Below are 18,747 nucleotides of genomic sequence, written 5' to 3' on the forward strand. Positions count from 1 at the left end.
GAAAAAGCCCAAATGTCACCAAGCCAACTGGCGAGGGGCAAGTAGTGCTACGGGAAAGGATTGTCTCATTGATAATTCCCTCTCCTCAAATCTTCATTGTAACACATTACCCTGTTAAGTCTTGGGACAGGAAACCAGAGTAGTTGTGATTACCTTAAACAACTGGCTTAAAAATACCATATATTAAGCAATCTCTTTTACCTGAAGGGAGCCAGCAAGAAAGGTGGAGTGGGGCTTTTTACAAGAGCATGTAGTGATAGAACAAGGGGGAATGGCTTCAAACTGAAAGAAAGTAGGTTTAGATTAGGTATCAGGGAAAAAAATCTTTCCTGTGAGGGTGGTGAGGCACTGAAACAGGTTGTCCTGAGAAATTTTGGATGCCCCAGCCCTGGAAGTTTTCAAGGCCAGTCTGGATAGAGCTCTGAGCAACCTGGTTCAGTGGAAGGTGTCCTTGCCATGGCAGCAGGTTGGAACTGGATGATCTTTAAAGGTCCCTTCCAACTCAAACCATTCAAAGATTACATGATAATTTTATTGTCTTCTCTGCACATTTGTTGATTTCAGCCTTAGTGCCATAATTAAAATTAGAAAAATACTTTAGATTATTTAGATTTGTTGCCACTGTTTAGTAGGTTGGAGTTATGCATTTGAGCAGGTAAACAATGGCCCATTTTGTGCCCTTTCTCATAAACTGCTTCTAAGTGACCCAAAGGCAAGGTTTCACTCCTAAGAAATAATTCCCATTATTTTCTTGTCTTTGTCTCAGAACCAAAAATTTCTGTAGTTTGCCAAAAGGTTATTCAATTTACAGCTGCTGGGCATCACCAGAAATTTTACCTGATTTGATCACACACAACTTTCAAACACAGTAGAAACATTCCTCCTTCTCAAGGTAAGAAAGTTCAGCATTACTGGTAACCGATGTCTCTCCTCTCTCATGAAACCATTTTGTGACAAACCATCTCAGACCTGCACCTTTCACCCACCTCAAAAAACTGAGCAGTCCCCTTCTTTCCCAGTTATTACAGCATCTCTTCCTTGGATGCGTGCCTCATATTTAGAAAGCATCTTTTACATTTTAGCAGTTTTGGCATAGCCAAACATTTATCACTTTGCCCCTTTCACATCACTGAGGAACTTCCCACTCCAATACATATCCCTGCAGGCTGAAAATGAAAGAGGAGAAAGGACTGGGAAAATGAACATGCTGAACTCTGCACCACTATGAAAGAACTCCCGAACCACTTGACAACAGCTACAATTCAATTGCATTTCCATTTAAAAAAAAGTCAGCTTTAATTCTATTCACTCTTCTCCCAGTCCACACTCCCATTTTGTCTCCTGGGGGAGCCATCAGCAACCACTGGAGGATCACCCAATGCATTGTCCAGATGGGGCTGGAGAGAGATTTCGGCTGGAGAGTCCCCTGCTATCCTACAGGAGGTGTCCATCAGAGAGTTTTTCAGCTTGTTATTCATTTCTACTACCTCAAAGTCTGCATCATTCCACTCTCTCTCCTGCTCCTGCTCCTCCTCCTCCTCATCCTCAGTGAGCCTCGAGTTCGACAACAAAGTTTTCCGGGTCTCCCTGTCGCTCACTTCTTGCGAGTCACGCTGCTGGGGCCAGTTGGCCAGTTTGTACATGGCGGGGAAGAGCAGGAGTGTCACCATGGAGGTGGCAAAGGTGGTGTACATAACGACAGGGACCTGGTGGTGCCTGCCTTGGAGATAGCCCACCGCCACGGGGATGCACATCTCGCCCAGCGCCGCGCCCACCACGAACAGAGAGGCCGTTTTCCCTTCCACCACCATGTACTGCTCGATCCAGGCGATGCCGCTGGGGAAGACGGTGGCCATGGACGCTCCATACACGGCGGTGCCCACCCACAGCACGGCCCGGTAGTGGGCGAAGAAGGCCAGAGCAGTGGAGGAGGCAGCGGAGCACAGGAGGCTCACCACGATCATGGTGGCAGGGGACAGGAAAGCAGCGCCGAACACCGCCGCGCCTCTGCACACGGCAAACGTGCCCCAGAAGACAGAGTTCAGGATGGCTGCTTCGCTTTCCTTCATCTCAGCAAAGACCAGTGCATAAGTGTACACATAGGAGCCGTAAGTGACCTCAGCTCCCACGTAGAACAAGAAGAACATGAACAGGAGACCAACGAGAGGCCAGTGGTATTTGGCAAGCTTGTCCTTCTGCGCAGAAGCCTTTGATTTGTCTCTAGTTGAGCTGCTCTTTGAAAACAAAGCAAAAAAGAAGATGGAAACTAAGAGAATATAGGTCCCTATGAAAATATAGGACCACAAAAAGCTCTCATTGTGATGGTCATTCGGTGCTGATGTAGTTGATGCAGCTGATGCTGTCGGCACAGACCTGAGGACAGACTGGTTTGTCTTTTCATCCCTTGCAAGTTCCTCAGATGTAGAACTCCCCAAGTCCATTTGAGCCACCATAGGAGCCAAAACTGCACCAGCAGCAAAACTGAAGTGCAAAGCCTGCAAGTGTGGCCCAGCCTCTGATCCCCAGGTATACAGTGCCAGTACATTGGCACCTGCAGATCAGAGAGAAAAACATTCATTTTAGTCCGAGACCAGATATTGTTTAAAAAAAAATAAAAAACCAACAAAACAAAACAAACCGTAACCTATATTGCTAATTCAATGTACAATAATGCCAGGTTTAGCAAATACAATGTGTAAAACAGCAGTTTACTGAAACTCTGCCCTAAATCCCTGTGATCACTTGAGCTTTAGGAGCATGTTCAGAGCAGTCAAAACAAAGAGTCACACAGCGGCTTAATCCAGCAGCAATGGACAGACATAACTGTGCCAGGGGAGGTTTAGTTGAGGTGTTAGGAAAGATTTTTTCATGGGAAAGGGTTGTTAATCGTTAGAACAGGCTGCCCAGGGCAGTAGTTAAGTCACCATCCCTGGAGGTATTTAAGACATGTGGATGTGGCATTAGGAACATGATTTAGGGCTGGACTCAGCAGTGCTGGGTTAAGGGTTGGACCTGATGACCTTAAGGGTATTTTCCCACTCAGGGACCCTATGATGCTGTGGTTCTAATTACCCTCCTTGACAATATGCAGCATTTTTCAGCCTTTTTTAAAAAGGAAATTTAACTGTTTCTCACTTCTCTAAGTATCAAAAGCAACAATGCCCAATGCTAAGAATCAGAGGAACAAAAACAATATTTAAAATTCATTAAACAACATCCCAGGAAAAATAACAATTCACTTGCTAATGATGGGCTGGGCCCACCACCCCACTGTGTTCAAATGACTTTCCAGAAACAGAAGGGTTTACATCAATACTGCTGTAAACACCAAACTACAACACCATTAAATCAACAATAATGGAAGGAAATAAGATTTCAGAGAGGTGTTTTGAAGTAGTCCCTCAGAAGAATGCTGGAAAACAAAACAGTAATCAATTTCCCGTGCTGCAGTACAGCAGCCCTTCTCACTCAGCACTCTTCCAAATCAATTCAGCTTTTCTTTACTGCCTTGCTGTGAGTTTCTTCTGCTACTCCTGCTCAGCATGGGGAGTTTCCCTGGCTCTGAGTCTGATCCAAGCAGTACACCCACTGAAGGTATTTTTTACCATTGGCTGACAAGATTTTCCAATACAAAGAATTTTTAAACCAAGTGCCACATATAACAATCTTACCAGAGGCAGCAAATACAGCTCTGCACTCAGTTTATTTAACATGACCTGTGCTGTGCAAAACCATCTCTTCACTACTGGATCCTGTGCCATGCCTCTTTTACATCTTAGCAGAGCTCCCTCGAACCCCACAGAATTAAGGCAGACACTTCACACGTGCAGCCATCATTCCTCTTTGTTGCCAACCAGCCAAGCCACCCTAGCCAAGGCCTGGCTGGGATGCTTCCAGAGCTGTTTGGATGGCTAAGCTAACACATGAGTCAGCTCTTTCTCAGAAATAACCCTGCCCTGAAGGTGATCAACCAGCTCCTGTAGTGCCTTGCTGGTTAGTAAGCATCCCCAGGCTCCAGCAGGAGGGCAGCAGAGTCAGCACCCGCTGCTGGAGAGGCGCCAGCAGTGGCTGCCTGGTGTTGCTTCACCACCACGTGCTACAGCAATGCCACAACACTCTGCTGACTGATGCACTTTTGGGCATTTGCTAATCTCCATGTGCAAGTGTGCCAGCATTTCCCAGGCATCTCTAAGCGTGCTCAAACCCTCTGCTGTGGCCTTGCCTCCTGATGCAAACTGCCTGCTAAAGGCAGCCATCCCTGAGCCACCCGTGCCCAGGGACTCCTTTTGTGGGAGCTCATTTTTCACACCTCCAGTATAAACTGACCCTTCTGACCACACCTATACTTGCTCTGCAACTTCACCAACACATCTCAGGATCATAGAAGCATTTAGGTTGGAAAAGATCCTTGAGATCATCTTCCTCCAATAATAATCCTCTGCTAAGAAACTGGGTTTGAACAGCTTTCCAGCAAAAGTGCTGGGTTTGGGATTTTTTTGCCCAGGCCATTTGCAGGATGCACATGACTTAGAATCTGGGGAACAGAACAAATTTGTATTCCCAGCCACCTAAGCATGGCTGGCCAAAGGTGGAAAACATCCCTTAATTCAGGGAGATGGGCACCATGGTGCTGTGAACTCCCAGCTGCAGGTGGGCAACTCTGCCAACAGCAGCCATAAGAATCTCAAACACCAAGGCTTTGCTCAGGACTAGCTTAGGCCCAGCTAAGGCTAATGAGCCATACCCTGACCAGCTTCCTGTAAATGAGCAATTTAAAGAAAGAAAAGCTTAAAGAGCACAGGGCACTTTCTTTATGCCTGTAATGGCCCACTGAAATGCAAATTGATCTTCTCCAGGAACCGATCCCTAAAGGAAGGCCTGTCTCACTCACTCACTCACTCTCACACACACACACACACTGGAAGCCTCAGGACCAGACTAATCCGAGAACCACAACCAGGTAAAACAGTTCCCCTCTTTTAATTCAAGATGTATCACAAGAAAAACCAGCAACTGTTTTGGTATGCTAAACTTTCCAATTCTTTTGCTGAAAGAACTCTCAGAGCACAGGGTCCCCTACCTGTGTCCAGAATTCCCAAGAAACCTCCAATAACTGACATCAAGATGGTCAATACCAGGGATTGCTTACACCAGGGTATCACATAAAGACCAGCTGCTGTTCCAAGCATGGAGAAGGCTGCAAAGGTTAAAAAACAAAACACATACTGCAGTTTCCATTTAAATAACACAGAAGAACAAGAAATACAAAAAAAAATCATGATTCTTACAGTTACAGATAATCCTAATAAGCAATGCAATGTAAATACCTCAATCTGTTGCCAGCATCAGCAGCTAGAAAATTCAGTATTTTTCAGTTAAAAAAAAAAAAGGAATTTCAGCAAGATATAAACCCTGCATGACAAACTTCTCTGGCTAAAGCAAAGAGAGGAGCAGCTCCTGCTAGGACACTAAGAAGTCTTCTTTAAACTTCTGATTTAGAAATGCAACTTCAGTGTGAAACCAGCAAAACATGGGTTTGAATAGTGTCAAGCCTGTCCTCTGAGAACTGCACAACATTTAATCTGGCTCCATGTTTAAAAGAACCCAAATAACTAAGCTCTTAAAGATCCTATAAAGTAATTGTACCTTGTCCACCAAGTGATCTTTTATTTCTATTTTGTTCTCACATGAGGGATGTGTTCCAAGGGATTTCTGGGGTTTTAGACAGAACTGCAAAATTTCTCATAAATAAATTTTGCAGCAATTCATTCCCTGTATTTGTTTTGCCATTACTGGCTACACTTACAACATGCCATTTCAAAGAATATTTTTAGCAGATGGAAATTGCTTTCATTACCATTTGGGAGGAAGTTCAGAAGTTCAATTCTCTGCTTATAATTGCCTCCATAATAAAACAACCTGCAATTACTATCTTGAACAGCAAGTATTACGTTCTTAGAAAGCTTGTACCAGTTCAGCTGTCTCTATTCTTTTTTAAATCAATACATGATCACAGATGCAGCAGATACTAAAAACATCAATGGGGCCCGATGTATTTAAGAATTTAGGTTGATTCCAAAAAAAACCAGCAACAATGTCCAGAACCCTAAAGACCTAGCAAGATATTTGGAATATATGCCTCAAAACATTTTTAAGGTGGTGTGCATGCTGAGCTGCATGAAGCAAACACCAGAGATTGGGAATACTAAGTGCAGCTCCTCAGGTGCCACACTCAAACCTGAAAAGTAACTTCTCAGCAAGGGCTCAGTTATCCACTTCAGCTCTATGCCTGATAATCAGCACTTAAAATTTCCTTGACAAACACAGAAGATGTTTTCAATTTTTCCTCTGTATAGAGTTTTTCTCTGTAGCAGAGTTCTGGCAGTTGAAAGATGGGAAGCAAAACTACACAAGCCAAAATCTCTTACAGGCAGCCTTCAGATGATTAAAATGAGAACAGGTTCAGTAGTTCAAATTGTGGTCTTGCCATAAGCACTACCAAACTGGAAAGGATGAGGAGATCCATAATATCCCAAGATTTGTTAACAAACAGCTATTCTCAGGGAAAGAAGGAAATACTAAACTATTTCAAGTTCACCTAGGTTTCTGCAGGTGTGTGCACTGACTCCATTACAGAAGGCAAAGTCTGACTTGGTCAGGTGCACAAGGAGGGGGTTAAAGGAAACCCATCCCTCAACTGCAAACACTAGCAATGGGAAAAGGGATTTTACCTGAACTGACCATAAGATTACAGCATGGTCCTTATGGGAGGCACAGTTCCCTGAACTAAGGGGAAGAAGAGTGAGCCCTGGTACACATTTTAATCCCTCATTTAGAGCACAAAGGCACTTGAAAGTAAAAAAGACAGGGCTTGCACTATTTCCAATTCTAAAAGGAGCCCCTCTCCTTTCTGGGTGCTGAGTGTGGCTCCTGGATCCCTGGAGCACACTCAGGGCTCCAGGGATCCAGGAGCCCTGAGTGTGACGGCTCAGCAGCCTCCCTCTGCCTGGACAAAGCCAGTCCAGTGCTGCTACAGGAGCAAGTTTCCACAAGTCCAGAAAACTAAAGTCATCAACTGTGGTAGCCACAGTTTAAATGTTTCCACCATTACAAACAGTAATTAATGTTTCCCACTGTAAATAAGTTAAAATTTGGCTACATCCCTCCAGTCAAAGGCCACAGGCTTTCGTCCAGTACACGAAGCTGATTGTGACTGATGAGCGTTAAAGGGAAGAGGAAGCTCCCGCCATGGAAATGGACCTCAGCGAGACAGCGGGGAGGCTTCTGCTGCACACACGGCAGCCCAAACACAGCTCCCTGTTCCACGTGTTGTACAGTGTCGTACAGAAACCTGTTATGTTCCAAGAGCACCTACACTGTGCACATTACTTGATGCAAACTGAAAAAAGCCCAGTTGTTCTTTTCAGTGCGAACCATTGGTCGATCCATGCAGATTATGCCCGTTCAATCCCAGTTCCCGCTGCGGCCGTGCCCGGCGGGCCCGGGCTCTCGCTGCGGGCTCTCGCTGCAGCGCGGCGGTGCCCGGCACACGCGGTGCCGCCGGCCAGACAGGGCGACATGGCTGCAGCCGCGGGCATCTGGGGGAACAGCACCACATCCCACGGACCCTCCCGCTCCCGGGGCTCGGCACCGCATCTCCCTCTGGGGCTGGGCTCGCTGCGGAGAAGCAGAAGTTGCCCCGGACAGTGTCCGAGAGGGCGACGCCGCCGTCCGGCGGGGCACACTCACCGAGCAGCAGAGAGGGATTCATGCAGTCCAGGAGCACCCCGCCGACCACCGACCCGCCCAGGGAGCCCAAGGACCGGCCCACGAAGATGTAGTAGATGTCGCTGACGTTCTTGCCGACATTGGCGGCCAGGGTGGGGAAGGTGGGACCCAGCACCGCGATGATCATCCCCTGCAGGGGAGAGTGCGGAATCACCTCGTCCGTCCCGCAGCAGGGTCCGCACCGCCCCCGCAGCCCCAGGGCCGCCCTCGCTCACTCATTCACTCACCAGCCCCAGGAAGGAGGCGCAGAGCGTCCCGGAGATGCACCAGCGCAGCGCGGCTCCTTCCGCGCAGCGCCCGCAGCGCCATCCGCCGCCGGCCGCCCCCGCCGCCGCCTCCTCAGTCTCAGTCTCATTCTGAGTCTCCTCCGCCTCGATGAAGGGGACGCGCAGCTCCCGATCGGCCTCGGCCATGGCCCCGGCCGCCGGCTCCGAGGGCCGCTCCGGGCCCGAAGAGCGCGGCTCCGGCGGCCCCGCCTCGCGCACGGCGCCGGGAGCAGCGAGAGGAGGAGCGGGAGCAGCGGCGGGCTCGGAGCCGGGGGGCGGCAGCGCCGCTTCCTCCTCCGCCCGGGGCTCCTCCGGGGAGCAGGGCTCGGCGCTGGGGAGTGACATTGCCGGGGCAGCTGACACTCCACACCGCTGCAAGTTTGTGCCACAGTGCCGGAGGAAGTGCCCTTATAAACCAGCATTTATTTTTAATCTGTGTTATCACTCAAACTGCGCCCGACCTTTCAATCAACCCATCATAAACAGTCTTTGCCTTCCACAAGGACCGTGTTATGGCACGGGTGAGAGAGAGAGAGAGCTGCTGAGTCTGCTAAGCACAGGTATTAACACATTAAAAGTTTTAAGCATTAAAACTACATAAATTCCTATCGCTCACGTGGAGCAGCTCACAGACCGTGCAACAGATCTCAGTGCGTGCTCCCTGTCTGGCACGGAGCTGCTGCTCCCTCTAAGAAAAGCTCTGAGTTTCACCTACTTGGTAACTTCAAGTGTCACAAACAACTCGAAAGAATTCCAAACCGCACTGCTTTGTTTTGCGAGTTGTTCCTACCAACTCCTACAAGTTGTTCCTACTGGGATATAGCAGTGCATGGACAGTGAGCAACCCATTCCGTTTCTCCTGGCACTGGCAAGCATGTTGCAAGTCCCTTCTCGTTCAGGATGGCCTGGGCGCATTGAGGCGTCAAAAAAAAAAAAAAAAAAAAAAAAAAAGAGCACCTGCTTGCTAGAAGTAACACTGCCAGATAATATTTGAACCTGATCGATCCCACGTTCCCACCTTCGGAGGAGTGCAGAGTCTGCTCCATGAGGTAAAACTGCTGAGCTTCTGCTCATACCTTCAGCAGTAGAGACAATTCCAGATAAATTAATAATTTCAACTATAAAATAACAGTATTCACACACAACTCAAACCACATTTCTAGATATTAGTATTTTGCCTGGTTTGAAATGCCTCCCCCAGGCTTCTCCTCACTGCTGTTTTACACACTTACAAAGAGGCACATTGAGAGTGTACAAATGGCAACAGCACCCAGGCACTTATAAAGGTTTTGGACATCTTTTTTAATTTTTAATTTCAACTGCAAGCAGCCCAGGGAATAACCCCAGGTGAAAAGGGAATATTTCACCCATAGATATATTTATTAAAGAAAGTAAATATTTGGCTCTACTACAAAGGAAAGGTGAATGAATTTCTGGGACTTACTGAAGCTGTCAATGAGGAAACACTTCATGCTTCATGAAATGCAAGTCAAGCAAAGGTAAGGATGGTCAAGGTAAGTCAAAGGGAAATTGGTAGCAGGCCAGTAAATGATTAAAGGTCCCACTGACTTGCACTGGCAGTTCATGAAGCAAAATCAGAATTATTTTGAAACACCACTCAAGCTTATTGTACCAGTTTCCTTCCCTCCCTCAATTTTCCTCCTGCCTTTTGTGAATGCAACTGCTTCTTAAAGTTTGATATTAAGCCCCAGAATGGAAAATAAAGATAATTTTTTTCAGAAATAAGCACCTCAGTAGCTTAGGTTTTTAAATCATTAGTCTTATAATGGGTTGTCAGTGCAATCAGAATGAAATGGGTTGCACCATATATTAATGTAGGAACAAATGTAATGGGGACATTTCAGTCAGAGCACAGTGGCCATAAAAGCTGTAAAGACCTTTTTTGTATAAGTCTTCACACCAGATTCAAAAGTTATCAGAAAACAACAAAATTACATTTCAAAATGGCAAGTTTTACACAAGAATAAGACTAAAAATTACGCATGCAGTAACAAATGGGGCACTTACAAACTACCATCTTTATTCTGAATAATTTGAGACCAATCACAGTTACTTTAGCACCACGAGAAACATTAAACATTCATTTCTTACCCTTCTAACAAAGCAGAACTTGAAAGACTGGAGATAAGGCTAGCAAAACATGTACCCTTTATTATCAAAAACAACATACAAAATATGATGTCTATAAAGATACTTAAACATGTTGGTGTTGTCAATATTACCAAACATTTTAGTATAAAATCACTCCAATCTTAGCATATGCACTTCCAAAACATTACAGCTGTCGACACAAGATATATATAGACTAGAAGGCATACTGCACATATGCCAAAGCTTGCATGACTAGAAAATCACTGGCTGGCTGGAACTCCACTGGTGCTGTGCTTGTCAACAGGGAGGCACACAGAGAAAGGCACCACTTCTTCCTCAGCCATCTCTCGCATTTCAGAACTACGCCTCCTCTAGTGAGGTGCAGACTGTTTGTGCATGCCCTGGTCAAAATACATTGTATTTATAGATACACACACTCTCTTAATAGCAGGGGGTCATTTCTGACTTCTGTAACACTTCCAGCTCTCCAAAGGGGAATCTGGGCCCCAGACTAGGCACTGCCTCTGCTCCCTGCCCAGAGGGCCCAGCTGAGCCCCTGTGCAAGCAGCCAGGCTGGGAATGCCCTGTGCCAGCACAGGGAGAGCCCAGCTGTGTAAGCCGACCCGAATGGATGACATGAAGGATTGCAGCACTGATCCCCAACCTGACACAGACTCTTTGGGGCTGCAAGGAAGCCCCTCCTGTCCCTTTGGCATGTCCTACCCGAGGCAAGGACCTGAGCAGGGCACTTCTGCTTTACAATGGCAGTGTCCCTTTTTTTACACCACGAGCCTCTGATCAAAGCACTCATCTGGTACCCCCCCCTGAGAGCTGCCTCCCGCAGGGGCGATGCAACCTCACACCCCCCACCACTCCAAAACCTGCCTGCTCTGCCAGGCTGTGCCTGCTCAAAGGCTTCATCCAGGGAAGGCTGGAAAGTACCACCCATTTCCGATGTGGTGGGCATCGACAATCCAGTATCTCTGCAGGGAGGGGGAAATTAAGTGCCCACACATAGTGCATGAAGGGCCAAAGGAGAACAGTGTCAGTTGTCTGCCTCATCTGATGCCAAATACATCCTGAAGAAAGGCCATGCAACAGCTACGGCATCTTTGACTCATGGGGGCAATTTTCAGGGACCATAAATTGTCACTGGAAATAAAATCAGAAAAATAATTTAAATACTAATGTTGAACAGACAAAGACCTGGATGCAAGAAATTCTAACTATGTGATAATTTGAAGTCTGGGTCTGAGATTTGTATAGATCTTCAGGTCTTCAAAAGTATCCAGGACAAATCCATCAATACTTTTCTAGTTACACAGTGGATCCTGTTGCATAGCTGAGATGTAATTAGGAATCCAAAGGGTTTCCATCATTTCAGACTCTGCTGAACAGTTTTCTTTAGATTTAAAGGATCTCATACCTACTGAAAAAGAATGAAACCAATAAAACTTCGCTTAAAATTAGTATTGGTTTCAAGATCTGGTGTATTAAATGACAGCACCACATAGGAGTAGAAATTTCACACTACCATTTTAAATGAACCTGTTTCTACTCATTTTCTTCTTAAGATTTACCCTGAGAACATTCAATGAAAAGATGATTACTTTGTTTATAGGATACAAGAACAATGTCTATAGAAAGTACTCTATGAACTGTTCTCAAGAGAGGGATAGATCAGAGTGATTTAAGGGTCCTTCTTGATTTCATCTGCTATTTTAATTTTACAATCTACCGCAAACCATATTAAGGCTTGCATGATTTAGGTCATCAAAGTAAGATTTCAGCAGGTTCCCCATGAATAGTTTTTCACACCTAAAAATAAATTGTTACGAAATCTTATTTGCATTTATTCAGTTAAAATAAAATGGAATATTCAGTCCTTTTTTTCCACTTCTACAATATTAAATATTTTTTAAAATAAATTTACTAAATAGCTGCCATTTGTATAGGGTTTTTCATGTTTTAGTTTGTTTGGGGATTTATTTGTTGGGTTTTCTTAAAATAGAGTCATCTAACCTCATTTTTAAAACCTCAGGGCATACAGAATCTAGTATATCTCTCAATAAGTTCCTCAGTGTTTGGTCAGCCTCAGCACAAACAATCTGAGCTTGTTTTTCATCTTACTAGCCTTAGGACATAAACACCTTATGCTTTTGTCCAGAAAAGAGCATGTGCTACTGGACATTTCCCCCACAGATACAAACTAACAGAAAAGATGCTAACAGAGTTCTTAAACAGCCATTTACTTTATCTTCTCTGAAAAACCTTTCCAATGTAGCATTGTTGCAAAGCAGGCACTGCATGAGAAATGGGTTTGTTATTCCAACATCATCACACCAGCAGAGCTTCCTTCCCCCCAAACTCTGCTTCCCTCTCATCCAATATCCCACTCACTAGCTGGTTCTACCATAGGAATCACTCCTAAACAATTAGTCATTGCATCCTCCTCACAGAGGTCACGACTTTTGTAGGTTTTTTGGTTTGGGGATTTTTATAAATTTTATGTAAATATTGGAGTTTGGAATTTTTTTCTTTTTAAACAGCATGGCAATAATTAATCCATACTATTGACGTAGTACTGTATACCATTTCCATGTCATTTATAAATGTTTACAACAATTATTTTATATACTCTCCCAGATAATTTAGAGATGCAGAGCAGCAAGTTGGAAAGATGCCATAATTACACCAAGATACCTGTTCACAATCCTTTCAAATTGCACCAGTGATTTTAAAAAAGCAGCAGCTCTGGTTTTGGTATAAAACTCAGGGCTAAAAAACACATGAAGTGCAAGATCTGTGATGAACAGTAATTTTTTATAACAGGACAACAGGAAATGAGAGTCTTTTACCACACTTAGCCAACACCTCCTGTGTTGCCCAAATGGAAAATAATACTGAATATCATGTTCTACAGAAACACTCCAGACAAGAGCAGCATTGGCAGTCAGCATCACTGTTGTAATGAAGGCAGTAATTTTAATTAACACTACTGTGCATATTTCAATGACATTTTTAGAAGTACCTGCAATGTGCCAAAGCACGAGTCCCGGTGAACCTGAAGGGACCTTGGTTTTCCAGATTGACTTTCCCCCTGCCCCCACCTCCAAGTCCCTCTACAGATGTCTCTCTAACATTTTAATATTCAATTATTTTAGACCTCACTCATGCAAAGAAAGGATTGAAATCCTGCAATATAAAAAATGCCTGAGCTTTGGTCTACAATAATTAGAATGCTTTGCATGATTATATTTAAAGAACTTCTGTTGGTTGCTAGATGTAAACATTAAATGCAATAGTATTGTTGTTTTATATGGGTTTTCTGAGCAATTTACTACAACACTGGAAAAAGAAGAATGAAAATAAAAAAGTAATTAAGGTAATTAAGATAATAAAGGCTATCATAAAAAAAACAAAAAAAACCCAGTATGCCTCCATGGTTTATGTAAAGAACAGTTACTAATTAAACAAAGCACTTGAATACACATTTTGCCCAGATCACATTTAGTTTACTCTTTGCTAGGACAGTTTTAAATGAGGCAACAAAAATAATTGGTATTAAATGGACCTGAAATAAAAAATGATTAAGTATTCCAGTGATTGCTGAACAATATCCATAGATAAGCAGTGTACTTAGAAGTGTTTTATGATAAACTGAAAAGCAGTGTTTTCATCTTAAAGTATTATGCTTTTAAACATTTTTCAGAAAAAGAGGTTACTTGCTTGACAAACAGTGCATAATACCTAAGGATATGTAAGCAATGGGGCCATTTGTTTAGGGTGTCAAGCAAGAAATAGGACATGCAAGACTCTTCTTTATATTTGAAAAAAATATGGAGCTATATAATCTACAGGCAGTTGAGCACAGGTATAAAGACCTGTAATAAACCTGCATGTTCACATAGTGCAAAAAACTTCAATTGCTGAATGTTGTTTTAATAGCTCGTGTATATTTCCACATTTAAAAAAACTTGGTATTGCACTTAGAATGTATCCTTTAAAGCTGTCTTGGTTTTATAAAAAAAAAAAATCCTAAGAAGTACAACAGAATTTGAAATTTAGTCTAATTCACAATACTGCTCCAAAGAATTAGTCAGTACAGTTTCAAAACCATCCATTACTCTGAGGTTTGGCTGAAAAAAGATTTACAAACATACATCTTAAGGGTATTGCTTTCACCAAATAATAATAATAATAACAATAAAAAAAATCTATTATTCAGCAGCTTAACTTCTGAACGTGTTTGCACTTGGAGCTTGGTTTGAACATATTCAGAACCTGAGCCCATCAAAAATGCCATCCTTAATGTTCTTTGGGCTACTGTGAAAGGTGAATGCAAACACAAGTGAGTGTTTCAACAGTTGTATAATAATTTAGCTTTCTAATGAAACAATCATTTCAGCAAAAAAATGCATATTTGTGTTCATGATAGAGAATTATAGAAGACTGTAAACAGCATGATAAACTTCAATAAAACAGATCAGTCGCAAGAGCTACTTTATCCAGTATAAACACCCAGGGGCGTGCCTGCAGAGGGTGGATCATAGACATCATTGAAGAATCCTGGGTCAGTGAAGGAAAAACAGCTTTCACATTTCCAGAAATCAGTTCTGATGGATTAGAAAAATATTCTCTTCACACACAGAATCACTTCGCACGTACACACTAAAGCTACAAAACTTCAAATACCTTGAAAATGTGGCTTGAAATCAAATTCAAAGACTTGTCAAACCAGTTCAATGGTATAAAAGATTCTTGTAGCAGTTCTGCAATTTGAGCAATAGTTCAAGACTTCAGTATCATATAGTATCTCCAGCCAAGAAGTAGAAATCTGGTTTCAGTAAGAGGAGGTCAGGATGGTGTAGGGAAAAGAAAAAAACATCAAACACCAGAATCCAGTTCTTTGACTGGCTTTTCTGTTGTGTCCGACACCAAAGTGCTTTCATTCTCCAGCATCTTCTCAGTAGTTTCTCCATCAACAGGTTTTGCTCTTTCTTTCAACTTCTGCCGCTCATGGACCCAGGGGATGAAACACAAAATCGCTCCTCCAATGAGGGGAGGGACTCCAGCCAGGTAAAATGCCACATCGTAGGTGCCAAGCCTATCCCGCAGCAAACCTGGGAGTAGAAAGTGATCACTCATCAATAAAGGGGCCTCAGGAATCTACAGAAAACAGGTCCTGGCTTCAAGTTCAGAAACCCAAGAGCTGGCACAGATTATAACCACTAGAACCTGACAACCTGATGGCCAAACACAGGTGTGCATGGAGGTAGAAAGGTATTCCAGAGGTGACTCGGAGCAGTAAGGAAGAGCTCAGTATGTCACCCCTCAACCAATTCAAAATTATTTAATTACCATCCACTAAAAACATCCACCATCTTTCCTATTTGAAAGTTGTTCATTTGAGCTTCTCCAGCACCTGTATCTTGCCATGACTTAGTGAAATTCTCCCTCCTTTTGGAAACAGCTACCTTTGATCAATATGCCCATTCTTCTAATTCTAGATATACTCCATATATTGCATTCCTCGTGGCCTCTAACTAAGAAGTGTGTTTCCCAATAATTCACTCTAATTGCTCTCCCCAAATTTCTCCCATTAGTCAAATTCTATTTAAGTATTAATAGCTGTGATAGTAGGAAGCACCAAGTCTGTGCTGTTCTAGCATTAAAATTTTGTCCTTCATAATGCTGCATAGTTCAATTACATCTTATGAAGTACCTTTCACTCACCAAACCTCAGGGTAAATTACCAGTGAAAATCATCAGTGGTGAGGAACACAGCTTTAGCTATTTCTACCTCCCAAGAACTTCCAAGTTTTCATCTTCAAAACCTGTACTTTGCCAGTCTCCCACCAAAGGATGAATAAAGCCACTTAATATATTGATAATTATATATATAATTTTATTTACATATATATATAAAATATATATATTCCTACTTATGAGGAGCAATTAAAGGGACTGGAGCCTTTAGCCTCACAATGGTTTAACATGAGCAAATTTTGGAATCCAGTTAATTTTCAGGTTTTAATTTGGAGGCCCTCTGTAACACAAGCAACTGATAGGCTGCCACTTGTACAAACTGGAAAACGTCAGGTCCAAAATCCAACTGGAAGCCCATCTGTTTTTTTTGAGGAATGTTTTACACCTGCATAACAATGCAGAAGACTGAGCAAACTTTGAAGAGTGCAGTAAATTACCAATCCAAGAGCAGCAGGTAAATTTCCTTTACCTTCTCAAGCACACACTGAGAAAACCTCAGATGTCAAAGCCCTGCACGTGATGCAGGAATGGGAAACATGGCCAAAAAGTCATGCAAACATAGAAACACATTTACAGCTACAAACCCTGCCTACACTCACCTGCAATGGGCGGACCAACTGTCATAGGCACTGACATGAGTCCAAGCAGAAACCCGATGGCCTGGGAGACATCCTGAGCCCCAACGAGCTCAAAGGCAATAGGAGCCATGATGCAAATGAAGCACCCATCAAACAGGCCCATGAAGAGACAGACAGCAATGAGAGCTCCAAAGACACTGCACAGTGGAATCATCATAGACATCAGCCCAATGAAAAAGAATGAGGCCACCTAAATTTGGACAAGGAAAAAAATAAATAAATAAAAATGCACCGCATCAAATTTGCAAATTGTAAGGGACCAGATGAACCTCCTTGCATTTGCAGTGAATTAGATTGCCTGCCTGTATTTACTTTATAATAATCAGTCTCCATGGATTACCACCATCAGAAGTTACATATTAAGATAAAACAATATCACTCATGACAGGCAAAGAAATTGCTCCACCCATTTCACAAACTTTGAAAATGCAATTGTAATCCACTATCCTACAGTGATTGTGTAAGGTCATTTCTCATGGACTAATAGTTTTTAGAAATACATCACAGAAATATTAAAAGTTTAAGATAGCTGGAATACTGTAATTAGACTCCTCACTCTTGTAAGTAAAATATCAGTATTACAAGTGGTTATTTCAGGGTGCTTATATTCAAAAGAAGTGAAAACATTTAATTTTTCCATTAAAAAATTGTATCCTGATGTACTGTTGTAGTTATGCATACTTAAAAATATTTTCTCATGTAATCTTAGATTATTTGTTTCAGATTAAAGGAATAAAACTATCTTTCAGCAAAATGAAGCAGAATTAAAAAGAAAATAAAACCAGTAACAGTTTTGCCCGTGCACCATCCATATGTAAGCACTGGGAACCAATGTTCCACCTAACTGCAATAAAACATCAAGGAATCCAAATTTATCCATGATAACAAATACTCCAGCAGAATGGTAATTCTTCCTAAGAATTTTTGATTTCCATAATGCAGTGCAGACAAACCCCACTAGATGCCTCCCTTGCTATTCATTTTAAGAGACCAAATGAAGAATACCTCAAAATTGCCAATATGGAAGTAAATTAAAGCTTTTCCAAAATCCCACACTAACACTACTAGTTTCTCAAAAAAAAAACAAACCAAAAAACCAAAAATCCAATCATTTATAAGCATGGAGGGAAAGAAGTGAATATCCTCCTTTCTCTCCAAGCTTCAGCATTTCTGGACTCTTTCTGCAAAATCTCAACTATGCACCACTTGTATTGCCATGGCCATACCCCCATGTACTTGCACAGAACATATCTGACACTAAATTAGTGCCTGTCAAAGATCAAGAGATCCAAAATCCTTACTAGAGAAACATGGTTTAATTTTTTCCCCTATTTGGGGAAAGCCATTATGAAATCATAATCTGGAATAAAACAGAGAAAGCAGAATCTAGAGAATCCCCAAAGGTTCTCAGTCATATGCTAATGAACAGTAATTTCTTTCATTCCCAGCTGAAAACAGCCAGCAGGAAACAGACATTTTCTCAGTACTAAAAACAAAAATCAGAGATTCATAAACTTTGCACCAAAGGCTCCTAGAATCAAAAGTCATACACTGCGTTTCCTAGAGTTTTGAAACTTCTCAAATTTGAATCTCTAATCAGTTAATTCTGCTTACTTATTAATAGTACCTGAAAACAAATCCTTTGGAATCCACAGTTCAGAAGGAATATAGAAACGATAAACACATACCTGTAGATAGATTTTTTTTGCACCAGGAATATAATCTGCCACTCTGCCAAAGATCAATCTGCCAACTCCTGAAGTAATGCCCAGACACAGCAGAAGCACTTCTTCTGGCACGCTGTCAACAAACCTCTCTTTTACATGATTCATCTGTTTAAAAAGAGAAAGTAAATTTGCTTAAGAATTAAAAAGATAGACCTTGGAAAACCTGAGTCAAGTAGAAGCAATCTGTCAGTCACTTACAAATTCAGCTACAAACGGTCATCTGATTTACTTGGCTTCTACATGCAGTATTTTGTGCAACACAATAAAAACAATCTGAAATGTGTTGCTGCTTTATCCGCAACTAATTAATTGAATCAGGAAAACAGGGAGGCTCAGTCTAATTAAGAATTAAAAAAAAAAAAAAGATAACTGAGAAGTGTTCTCTCCAACCCCTCTAAATTTACTAATGATAGATTCAAAGTAACACAGAAGCCACACGGGCTACCA

At 42.6% G+C, this 18,747-nt stretch overlaps 2 protein-coding genes across 2 annotated transcripts in view; both read right to left on the reverse strand.

Annotated features, from left to right (window-relative positions):
• Positions 1 to 514: 514 nt before the first annotated feature.
• On the reverse strand, positions 515 to 8,399 carry MFSD4B (major facilitator superfamily domain containing 4B). The gene is made up of 4 exons (XM_009092938.3): positions 8,016 to 8,399; positions 7,750 to 7,918; positions 5,081 to 5,197; positions 515 to 2,551 (listed from the first exon to the last, which is right to left on the reverse strand). The coding sequence occupies exons 1-4, from the start codon at positions 8,397 to 8,399 to the stop codon at positions 1,302 to 1,304; spliced, it is 1,920 nt and encodes a 639-aa protein (XP_009091186.3). The 3' UTR covers positions 515 to 1,301.
• A 1,675-nt stretch (positions 8,400 to 10,074) lies between these two features.
• SLC16A10 (solute carrier family 16 member 10) overlaps positions 10,075 to 18,747 on the reverse strand; it is a 66,455-nt gene continuing 57,782 nt past the window's right edge. Inside the window, exons 4-6 of the mRNA XM_009097139.4 lie at positions 18,262 to 18,405; positions 16,535 to 16,763; positions 10,075 to 15,289 (exon numbers count right to left, since the gene is read on the reverse strand). Of these exons, the coding sequence (XP_009095387.1) occupies positions 15,054 to 15,289; positions 16,535 to 16,763; positions 18,262 to 18,405 (609 nt within the window). The 3' untranslated portion in view covers positions 10,075 to 15,053. The remainder of the gene's footprint in view (positions 15,290 to 16,534; positions 16,764 to 18,261; positions 18,406 to 18,747) is intronic.

This window comes from Serinus canaria, chromosome 3, assembly GCF_022539315.1.
Source record: "Serinus canaria isolate serCan28SL12 chromosome 3, serCan2020, whole genome shotgun sequence".
In the NCBI taxonomy this organism is placed as follows: Eukaryota; Metazoa; Chordata; class Aves; order Passeriformes; family Fringillidae; genus Serinus; species Serinus canaria.